This window comes from Procambarus clarkii, chromosome 82, assembly GCF_040958095.1.
Source record: "Procambarus clarkii isolate CNS0578487 chromosome 82, FALCON_Pclarkii_2.0, whole genome shotgun sequence".
NCBI lineage: Eukaryota > Metazoa > Arthropoda > Malacostraca > Decapoda > Cambaridae > Procambarus > Procambarus clarkii.
Window position 1 is genome coordinate 6,596,138 of NC_091231.1, and position 12,746 is coordinate 6,608,883.

The 12,746-nt window shown below is 38.2% G+C and overlaps 1 protein-coding gene across 1 annotated transcript in view; it reads right to left on the reverse strand.

Moving 5' to 3' along the window:
- Positions 1–2,549: 2,549 nt before the first annotated feature.
- Positions 2,550–12,746, reverse strand: part of LOC123764351 (B-cell CLL/lymphoma 6 member B protein) — a 31,735-nt gene continuing 21,538 nt past the window's right edge. The window contains exon 6 of the mRNA XM_069316037.1: positions 2,550–11,226. Within this exon, the coding sequence (XP_069172138.1) occupies positions 10,750–11,226 (477 nt within the window). The 3' untranslated portion in view covers positions 2,550–10,749. The remainder of the gene's footprint in view (positions 11,227–12,746) is intronic.

A 12,746-nucleotide genomic window follows, 5' to 3' on the forward strand; every position in this document is an offset into this window, starting at 1 on the left:
GAAGAGGGTCTCCTTTTGCAGGTCCTGCATGCTAATCTCCACAATTACCAAACCCACCCGAATCACTCAAACATCTGCTACTACCTTGGATCACTTATGGACTAACATAACAGCTCCCCTTACATCTGGTATAATCATTGACAGAACAACTGACCACTATTCTACCTTCCTCATAGCAAACATGGACACAACACCACCAGAAAACAAGAAACTTACCTTCAGGCTACACAGTGAAGCAGCAATAGGCAACCTCACAAATGCACTCCACAATATTAACTGGGAATCTGAATTCAATAATACACAGGATATAAATTAATTAGCTAACCTCTTCCTTTCCAAAACTCTAAGCCTCTACAACACTCATTGTCCCCTCCTCACCAAGCAAGTAACTGACAAAAGAATAAACAATCCCTGGCTCACAAGTGGCATATTCAAAGCAATCAACAAGAAACATGAATATGAAAAAAAACTTTAAATTAAAAACCAAAGCTGGGAACATTAGTGAAATACCAGACATGGTATACAAGAGTGCCTCCCATGTCCTTGCGCCACCTATAACTCAGCTGTTCAACAAATCTCTAGTGTCATACCTTCCCTGATATCCTTAAAAAAACACAAATAACGCCAGTTCATAAAGGAGGCAATACAGCAGACATAAACAATTACAGACCAATATCAAACCTCCCCATATTATCAACAATATTTGAAAAAATTATTTACAAACAGCTCTACTTCTAACTTGCAAAATTTGACATACTCAGCCCCTGTCAGTTTGGCTTTCGCTCCCAAAAGAGTACCAACGATGCAATTATTAGTCTGCTTGATATGATCTACTCAGCCCTTGATAAAAATTTGCTTTTGGTTAACAGTATCAAACGCCTTTGATACTGTTAACTATAACTACCTCTTACTTAAACTTCACCATTATGGAATCCGAGGCCTTGCCCTGAACTATATCCGATCCTATTTTAGTGACAGGCACCAATATGCAGCCATCAATAATATAACCTCTCCCATTCTACCATTGACCATAGGAGTGCCACAGGGCAGCATCCTAGGACCTCTCGTATTTCATACATGCATCAATGATCTGTCTAATGTCTATAACATTCTTAAACCTATATTATTTGCTGACGATACTACACTCATCTACTCAGACTCCAACCCACACATATTAAATAATGTAAATAATGAATGAAAAAAAGTCCACTTATAGATGTCTACCAACAAGCTCACACTAAAATTAGAAAAGACCTACTACATCTTATTTGGAAGCAAATCAACAAATGCAATTCAGCTTCAGATAGACAATATTAACATTAGCAATAAAATTGATGGAAAATTCCTTTGCCTATACAAGAGACTCAACTTCAGCACCCACATACAGCACATAATTAAAAAAGTATCTAAAATGGTAGGTATACTCTCTAAATTCAGATATTATGTACCTAACTCTGCTCTCCTCTCACTATACTAATCACTAATCTATCACTATCTTACTTATGGTATCTGTGCATGGGGTTCAACCACTGCAAACTACTCAAGTCCATAAGTCTGCTATCAGAACAATAAAAAACTCTGCTTTCAAACAACACTCAGCCCCCCTGTTTAAATCCGTAAACATGCTAAACATAAACTCACTCCACACATTCTCTTGTGCATCTATATTTACAAAACCCTGTTCTTAAATGCAAACCTTGTTCTGAAACTCTCCCTGGACAGATGTAATAGGACCTATAATCACCACACCAGAAATAAATATCTCTTTAACCTGCCCAAAATGCTGTGCCTACTAGTGGTTTTACAAGAATGTAAACACATCATGCTATGTACTCATATAAACCCAATTGAACTTGAACTTGAACTGTTCATCAGAACGAATCATCATAACTGCTCGAGAATATTGTTTTATCATCAGGAAGGGAATTTTGTCTTCTCCATCTCTTTATTTTCATTATTCATTTGCTGCAGCATGAACTCTGGTCTTTTTCTTTTGTATGATGCAAACTCGGAGGTTAAGTACATTTTTTTGCTTTCTAATTTATGAATGGTTACATAAATTATTAGTTTTGCCTTTGATTTTCCTATTTTCGGAATCATATAAATGTTCACATATTCAATTGGTTCTTTATATTTCCTCCTGTGTTTTGAGAGCATTGAAAATTTAATTCCTTTTCTAGTTTGTTATATTATTTTGGTCCATAACAGTGCAAGGTGCAGTATCGTGTCATGTTTGGATACACTGTTAGCTGGTGTTAATTGGCCATGGCAATTCTTGCTTTCCAGGCAATCCTTTACTGACTACTGTCTGTTCATCTTGACCTTTTTCTAAATAAACCTTTATTCTGCCATTGCAGGTTTCTACAGAAATAGTGAGCTATTTTCAATTTACATCAACCTTTTAACATGTTTTGTGACCAAAAATGAAGACTCAATGCAAGGTCTTCAATAACCACCATAACTCTCCATTACAGATCCTAGAGTTAGAATATTTTGAGTACAAATAAATCAACATCAGATATAAAAAACAGGAGAGAAATACATAGTAGCTCATTTTCGTTGTTTATTGAGATAAATGGACTACAAACGTGATATGATAGGCTGAACCTAACCAACAGAGTAAGGATGTGAACCAAGCCTTGGGAACCAGAACAATAACAGCAACTGCAGGTGTGTATGGGCATGTGGATTGGTAGCAGCCCGACCCCAGAATGGAACCAGTAGCCACCTGCCACCACCTGCTGCACCACACCTGCAAATGGGACTGGTACTTCAGTGGTTTCCTGCTGCATAGTGGAAAAATATGATGTAGATAAAATAGACTACTTCCTCTGTCCTCCACTTAGCAGCAGGGATGAGGTGAGGACTGCTCACTGCCAGAGGCAGCAATGGGTGGGGCAGGGGGTGACAGGGGGTTAATCGGGCCACTGAGCTACTGTACTGTGGAAGTCAACGGAAGCGGTATTGAACTTTATGGCCAAGGGCCTGGATGGGGGATGCATGGAACTCTGTACAAGAAATGTGCTGTCTAGCAGGTACACTACAAATATAAAAGTGAAATAAAACAACTATGGGTAAACTGTTGCAAGCAGAGGCCTATAACATGTAACTGGTGGCATCCACCCCCAGGCCCAATAATTCATAATTATGGTAAATCAAAGGTATTGTAGTCTAGTCGTAATTATTGCACTGATCTCGTACTAAAAATGAGACTGTTACGAGAGAGGAAATGTTGAGTGACAGTGGTCTCGCCTGGGCCTGGCGCTTCACCTCCTCCAGCGGCCAAGTAAGGGGATGCAGTGGCACAAGGGACATTGGACCATAACAGAAATGCTCACCTCACATAAGTGCTGAATTTGAATAAATTAATTTGTTGTATAAAACTTAAGAAAGGCCATTTTTGTGACTAGCATCTGTATCAGGATGCATTGCCCATGTGCCACTGTCACCGACTGGGTGAAGGTGAACCCTTTACTCTGGCTGAGGGCATCACCACACCCCTCCCTTCTCCCCTGCCCGGGCCAGCCACCTTGGGAGCACATCCTTCAGTGGGGTAGTTATTGCCAAAAGGACGGTTCTATTTCTCCATAGTTAAGTATACTTTGGGAGTGAGGGTAACGAGGTGCCCTCCGGGCGAGTGCATCACTGACAGCTATCAGCAGCTGTTGAGCCATGGGCCCCGGGTCTCTTTGGCACAAGATACAGTTAGGGCACGAGCGAGACCTTGTCAGGTCGCACGAGGTTCTCATTCAGCAGGACCTTAAAATCAGAATTACTTCTGTGGACATGACCCTCAATTCTGATGGTGTGACTTAAATTTTATTTATGACAAGACTTATAACACTTCTAATTTTATAATTTGGTTATATCACACGAGTTCCATTATAACACACTTATCACAATGCTTTTAAAGCAAATTAAACCTTAATCATATGGAATCACATGTGCTCTAATATATAGTATAGTATACTAATCAATAATAATATACATATCTGGAAAAAAGGCACCAATCAGTTGAGGGACAAAATGTCCACAAATGCTGCCAAGACAACCTCGTACGGACAGATTAGTTGGCTGGGGTCAAATTACCACAGAATATAGACCAGAGTCTCTGTATTTGTTTGAGTCCCTGGTAATGAAAGGTTATGAATAACAATTTAAAAAGATCTACTGTACATAATATGATATGTGCCTATTATTTCTGTATCATGGTCACCATCATCGCCTGTCACAATGCAGTATCAACAGCAAATGTCTTGCGATCTGTATACTTGTGAAGGGCATGCCCCCCCAACACTCTTATATCATGCAGGTACCAAAGCCAGTTTCACTGGCCTCCAAACAGGTAACAAAAGAAACACACATGCACAATACTTGATACTTTCCAGGTACAAACACTGCAGGAATAATGAAGGGCCTTTGGTGAAAAAGGGACATTCAAAAGGTCCGTACGTTTAATCACTCAACTGACTAAAAACTAGATCTTCATAAAAACACATCACAAGTGAATAAAATTAATTCTCCATTTGCCACTGGTTATCAGACTACCAGCAGGGCCATGAACACTCTCCAAGAGCATCCCAATAAACTTGTAAGTTTTGATTTCATCTGCAGGTGGTGCCAGCAGTAGGTAACACGTTTAGAGACCGTCGTCTTAATACCCACTGCTGGCTCGCACTACTACAGAGGGGATGCCCTTCACCTTCCACATCCTATCACAGGCAAGTCAAGCACACTGGGGTCCCCTGCATTCTACCCTGTACAATATTGCCTCAAATATTATTCCTTTATAATTAAAAAAAAAAAAAAAAAAAAAAAAAAAAAAAAAAAATTGACCAACAACTAGTGTTTCAACAAGGCATCCAAACTACTTGCTGATATGCTAATTTCAAATCACAATTGGAGAGGGAGCATAACAGAATAAAGTAGTTAAATCGCGTGCATATACTCTGTCACCAACTGTATTTTTAATTATTCGGTATTAGATATTACCATATAGACCAAAACTCTCTCTCAAGAATAATATATTTATCTCTATTTTTTTAATTAAATTTTTAAAAGCATATATTACACCCTTCAGTACATTACCGATACTTTACTCTTCAAGATGAATAAGATTCTATATAAAAATTTCTTATTCAACAGAAATATTTGTTTATAGTTGTACCACTTCACCTGCTTAGTAGTATAAGACTAATAAATTTCTATAACAAAAAAACCTTTATGAAGGTTATGTCTTAATTGTTAAATTAAGCTTGAGCTTGAAATTTATAAGCAAAAACATAACAGGCAATTTTTAAAAGCATTAAACTCTTAGTACAAATATATATTGTCTTCAATTGTTGACTTCAACACTAACAAAATAAAAACAAATAATACCAATTTATAAACAATATTAACATTTCTCTTCAAATTATGTACATATTTTTTGCTACACAACACCCAACCCTATGAACATATCAGTTACCATGATTAACTTCAGTCCAGCACATAAACTATGGTCAAAGAATATGTTGTTATGATTAACCATAGTAATTAGAAAATACAAACCATTAACCATCAAAAGTCATATCACCATATGTCTTTAACTGCAGGTATTTAATGTAGGCAGCCTTCTTTGGCCATTACATTACAGATGCGTGTGGGTTGCAGTGTTGATGTACCAGGTGAGAATCACTTTTCTGTATGCCAGTGCTATCAGGGGACCCCTTGCCACAAGTACATGTCCAAGAGGAAGATTTGTCAATTTACATGGTTTTACCACATACAGTACAAAATATCCCCAATAACAAATTTCGTTTGGAATGAAATCTATTATATAAATATCAATCCAATTTGAAAATGACTAGAACAAATACTAATAAGTGAATTGTTCAGCAATAATCACAGGCCTAATCCCATCACCTCCAGTTAGTTGCACTGCCACAAACATAGCTACCAGCGGATACAGCAGCAAGTGCTGCTTCTGGCCTAGGACTTGGCTTACCACTGCCACATTACCCGGCAAGGTAGTACCGCTGGCAACTTGGGATTTCTAGATGATGATCTTGATGAATAGGCCGTTTGACTTTGTTCTGATTCCAATGAAGTTTTCTTGAGTTTGTGATCTGTCCATCACATCTTTTAAGTGTATCTGCATCATTTTCATTGTTTTTTCTTTAATTGGCATCCCACATAATTACAGGATAGGAGAAGTATAATAAGTTCCTGATTTCCCAAACCACCAGCTCTGCCTGGCAATGTGGTGACAAGCGGCCCGCCCGTCTCACCCTACCTGTCTATCATCTACAAGGAAAACGGATCATAGAGTAACAACTACAAATGATGGCAGTTTAAAAGGAGGGATCATATCTGATATGTTGAGGAAACACTATTAAAATGAGCCCTGGCTGCCCACGCATGATTGCCCTGGCAAAAATTTTCCTTTCCGACTACAAAGCACTATAAAAAGACATTTATATTCATGATAACTACATTCAAGACAAGTTTTCCCTTTACATATTAATTTTTATAATTTTCCCCACTTCATTACCAAATTGATAACATTTTAACTTAATTTGTTTCTCCAATTATCTTTTGGTTGGCAACTGCTTTTGAAAAAAATAATTGTCCTTCAGAAAAGTAGTATGACCAAAGTTACCTTAACCTAAAAGGAAGCTCAAGGTATAGAGAATGTGCTGGTGCATAAAAGTCTATGTATAAAATGTTGTATTAGGAAAAATTGCTCTACTTCATATAAGGATGTAGTGTGTGGGCACTGCATCAGCCAGGGCCGTCTCATGTGGGCAGCCGTGAAGTAACCGGCAGTGCTGCCTGGTTAGGATACCAACTCGTTGAAAGCAGAACTGAACACATTGTAGCTGTCTCAGCGCCACAGCTAAGAGCACAGCTGCCAGCTACACGATAAGCTCATCCTTCGTTGTTCATCTCCTATACAAAAACTCATTTGGTTCATGAACCATGAGACATCAATTACGAATAATTTGAAAATGTGAGCAGAGTTGGATTAATAAAATCAGACACTGTCAAAGCAGTGCCAAACTATACATAATAGATCATAGCATTAAGTCTGCATTCTATTTGTATGAATGAGCTCAGTGCCCAAAATAACAATTTATTTCATAAGTCTCATTAACTAACTCTGGTGATTATAAGCATGTAACAAAGAGATAAACACTCTCTAAAAATAGGCATGCATGCCTAACCTTTGGCTAACAAACTTTCAGTCTTAACACTGCTTTGTGCATTATCTAATCTTGCAGTCTAATTCATACTTATTGTGCAGCTGGAAGCTACAGTTGTGAGCAAAGTTTGCCCTTATGCCAGTGGCATATCACATCTTAGTACAGCCACCTACTTGTCGTAACAATAATTTACACAGATAATGGTACAAATAACATAGGTCTTACATCAAGGTCAACATTAACAGCATATAAGCTAACAATGTCTTGATATTTATACAGGTAAAACTACCCCTGACCCTGTAGCCAGAAGGCGAATATTGGGACCCCCGGGGCAGAGTCTGGCTGGCCGCTGCACCCACAACACAGGCGGCCCTCACCCCTGCACAGGGCAATACCCCAACACAAACATGTGCTCACACTATAAGCAATGCAAATATCAACATTATGTAAAACCACAAATGGTAGAAAGGTGAAACTTTACACAGCTTGTGCCGTCAGCCTCGATTTTGCACAGGACTTCCATTTAACTTAAATAATAATGACACTGAGGAGGATTGATATGTTTAAAGCTTCTATAACAGGCTTAAACTTATTTTTTAATTTTTCACAGTAACAATAATTAACAAAAATTCTTAATGAAATATTGTATGAATTAGAGTAACTTTTTGTATACTCGGGAACATGCCTCTTTAGTGTACTACATATTCACCTGGCAACAACGTCATTGTTACTGAAGCCCTGTGAGGAAGCCCTGTGGTCCCTGCCGAGGGGGTTCCAATCGTATACATGGTGAGTGAAGCAGTTCTGTCTCCTCCGAGCATTCTGCCCACCAGACAAACTTTGTCACGTCATTTTACCTAGCTAACCATCTCCTGCGCTTGCATACACTAAATCACAGCCCGGACCAATATCAACATTAACAAGAGTCTGCCTGCCAACAGTGCTACTATGATCACTGGATCAACTAACATCAGACCAAGCCAATTCACAATGAATGAGATGGGGATGGAAAAAGAAAGAAAGAAAACAATAAGGAAGGGTTCAGATATTAAGAAAAAAAACTGATGGAAAAGAAAGAGATAATCCAATGAAAATCTTATGGGCTGTAAAACAAACAACATGGATGAAGAAGGGTAAAAATTATGAAATGGTACAAAAAAAATTATTGGAACTTTTAATCAAATTTTCAGTCTTTAAGAGAAAAAGATAAGTGATGATACAAGAATGGTGAAGAACAGGATGAAGGAAACTGAAAAATAAAGTGAAAAGATGCTAGTAAAGAAAGGCAAAAAATTGTGAAATTGTGAGTGGGAATGAATGAACATTCGTGACTGAGAAGAGAGGCAGTGATAACCAGCATATCAAAGATACACAGCCATGGGCAGGAATGTGACCAATAGGTACGTAATGTAAGAAGCGGCATCCAGTGACTGGGGGGACGGTTGGCAGGCACAGCTCAAGGGGTGAGGCTCTACACATTCTGGATCCATGCACCACTTCCTATAATGCCGTTACATAATGACGCACACACACACATACCGAACAAAGGGCGCTGCATTATCAAGATATTTCTTTCAAGTTTGAACACTCAAATATATCATAATGCACGGCCCAAGGTTCACAGCTGCTGATGTGGCCATTGTTGCAAGTAGAAATGAAAGCAATATATATATACATATATGTTAACACAGCACAAATTTTAGGTACTTATGTGGGACTCTCTCTTTCTTCATTAGAATTAACTAAAACAGGTTGTATTTTTATAATCTGTAAGAAAGTCCTACTTTGTATTGCAAAAGATATAAACACTGTTTGTGACAAAAGATTTGAACTATCTTCCTATAATATAATAAAAGAAAATTTCTTAATCTAATTAAATGGATCACTATTAAAAAGGCCAGCTTAAAGTTTCATCTGTACATACCAAAAGCATCATTTGTCAACAATTAAATGGCAACTACGAATAACCATAAAAAATGATACAGGACTGTATGATATGTTTACAATGTTAATTTGGATATGAGACATGATATGTAACTTGTATCCATACACAATGATATGTAATTTGGTCTGAAACTTTTCAAAATTGTATTCAGCTTTGCTCAGTGGTAGTAACAGACACTATATCCCATATACAAAAGGCAAACCACATAATATGTAAGATAAGAAGTCATACCCACCCTGTCCCTCATATCAAAAAGACAAGCAACAAGCCCCCTCCATCAAGCATCACTCATTTTAGAAGTTAAAAAAAATCTAAGCCTCACCCCTCACTTTGCTTTGTAGCGGAGAAGGGAATGAAAAACAACAGATGAACCTACCTTACTTTAAGAAAGTTCAAACATTAAAATACACCTTCTTTGGTGAAGTTTTTATCCTTCTAACTTGGCAAATAATTATTAAAATTAACTATTACTATATCATCACTTTTAAGAACCAACAAAAGGTGGCACTGGGTTCAAGTCTTTTCTACTCCCTACGATGAGATCTCACTGATAAACCAAACTCCCTTTGTAAAATAACAGGTAAATTGTGTGTGTGTGTGTGGGGAAGGGCAATGAAGTAACAACTGCTAAAAAGGAATACCTAGTAAAACTGGATATTTATCCACTGCAAAGCTGTGAGGAAGAAAGCATGGCCAGGAGCTGTATGGATTAACTTTGATATGTGACAAAATCATCTGTAATAAAGCTTGTTTTCAGTCATATGACTTATATTTTTGTGTTCACATTAATGTAAGTCTATACAGCATTATTTACAGCTTAGTACAGTTGACAATGCCAAAAATGATGAACCATAAATGCCAGTGAACACCACAACACACGACGTGGAAGCATAACATAAATCTTTACTACGGACTAACAGAAACTAAAACTTATTTCTAGTTTGAAGACATCTGGATTAATAAAATAATCTTGCAGTATGTTTTCTAATCTAGGGGAGTTTGGTCTTCTCAATATAAAACTATCTGTGAGAAGCACTTGCTGACTGTATGAGCATGTCCAACACATAAGTTATGGCTTATAAGAAATTGGGAGCAATTCATCAGAAAGAAAAAACAGAAAAAAAAAGATATAAAAAAGAAACAAATAGTGTAAACAACCCGATGGGTTGAGTTTACCCTTTAAAGTCTCCATACTTCCCAGAGTTCCAGTGTAATTACATATTGCACGCACGAGTCCAGGTTGAGTACCTAGTTTAAGTAGAAAAAAAATCCTCCTACAAACAGATCACAGACCGTCATGCATGTTTTATCACACACTGGTACTTCTCACTTGATCATTGACATAACAATGGCTAGGGGATATATGAAGTCTGTTAGGCAAACACTCCATCTATTGTATTATTGCAGTAAATTCATATTGAACGTGGGGTTGAAATGGTAAGCTGTCTGTCCAGTTGAGCCGTTGCTATTGTATCATTCCTGCCATCGATATGCTTTTGAAGGAATTAACACTGAAGCCGGAAATTTTCTGATGGTTTGGAAATGCATATTGGCAACAAAACAATTAGTATAACCAACAGTTACTTAATTAAAGCCTCTATCATCACAGCACATTAGCCATCATTTTTTTATATTGCTACCTATATGATATGATTCCTTCAGAGACATGGCACTGCAGCTCTGGTCGTCTGGGGGAGTTGGGTGGCTCCTTGACACAGCCCCAGTGGGGGACTGTGGGGACGGGGTCTTGTGCTCACGTACACCCACAGACGAGGGGTTCGATGTAGGGGGAGTGCGACCTGGACCCCCGCTTCCACTCTCCTGTTGTAGCCGCACTTCATATTCCACATCAGCAATCTCTGAGCTGCACTCATTATCAGAGTCATTATCAGGTGGATTGTTCTCTGTGGACTGATCCAAGTCTGTGTGGGGATCATTATGGGGGGCACCCAGCCCCTGTTGGTCACTATAGTGCCCCCCAAGATCTGGATAGAGGGAAGCAAGACCACTGCCTCCACCTCCACCAGGCCCCAAAGCAGACGGAGCCCCTACACCTGAGGCATCTTCCCGCACATGGACTTTCATGTGGATTTTTACCTGCAATATAAAAACAAGTCATTATGATGCAAAAACTATAAAAAATACAAAAAGAGGATCAGTACAAAATGTTAAGTAAAATTTGTTAGAATTTGCTTTATCAAGGACTGGAAGCCAGTGTATTCACCTAGTTGTGCTTGTGGGGTTGAGCTTTGCGCTTTCGGCCCGCCTCTTCACTGTCAATCAACTGTTACTAACTACTAACTATTTTTTTTTTTTACACACACACACTAATAACAAAAAGGAGGCTAATAAAGAACTAGAAAAGTCTAAAGAAGAAATAAAAGACACATATACACAAGTTGTAAAAGAGAAAGAGACGATTAAGGAAGTGTGTTTGGAAGTCAAAACCAGAAATGACAAACAAGAAGCGGATCTTAGGCAAGCACTTAGGAAAGAACTGGTTACCAACAGTAAACTGGTACAAAACACTGCAAATAGAAGTAAGTCCATAATAATCTTTGGATGTTTAGAGAAGGAAATTTCCTCTAGGGTAGACAGAGCACCAGAAGAGATGAAAATCATAACAAAATAGTAGGATTAGGAGAAGGCCTAAATTCAAAGGAGCATGTCAGTGATTTTAGGAGGATAGGTAAATATGAGAAATACAAGAACTGCCCCTTAAGGGTGACGTTTAATGGAGTGAAGCACATGACAGAAGTGCTTTGGAATGCCAGAAAATTGCAATGTGACAAAGATGGCAAACTTTGGTCAATAAGACAAGACCTTTCAAAGGAGGACAGAGAAAAGCTGAAAATGAACCTCATTGAAGCGAAATGTCTAAATAGGGATAGAAATGAAGAAGAAAGGAATTCTTTTTTCTACAAAGTGTCAGGGACTGGAAAGCTTGTGAAATGGTACATAAAGACAAAGCAACAAAATCATTAAAGGAAGGGGGTGTAAAGAACAAAGGGAAGGGGAACATGTTCCTAAAAATAGTATATACCAACATAGATGGAGTGAGATCGAAAATATTGAAGTTGAAGGATATAATTAAGTGGTCTTGAGGACCACATAAAGAATGTTGTGCGAGGAGCCTATGCCACACTTTCTAACTTCAGAATTGCTTTTAAATACATGGATGGCAAAATAATAATGTTGTGCGAGGAGCCTATGCCACACTTTCTAACTTAAGAATTGCTTTTAAATACATGGATGGCGAAATAATAAGAACGTTGTGCGACGAGCCTATGCCACGCTTTCTAACTTCAGAATCGCTTTTGAATACATGGATGGCGAAATACTAAAGAAATTGTTCCCGACATTTGTTAGGCCAAAGCTTGAATATGCAGCAGTTGTGTGGTGCCCATATCTTAAGAAGGACATCAACAAACTGGAAAAGGTGCAAAGACATGCTACTAAGTGGCTCCCAGAACTGAAGGGCAAGAGCTACGAGGAGAGGTTAGAGGCATTAAATATGCCAAAACTAGAAGACAGAAGAAAAAGAGATGATATGATCACTACATACAAAATAGTAACAAGAATTGATAAAATCAACAGGGAAGATTTCCTGAGACCTG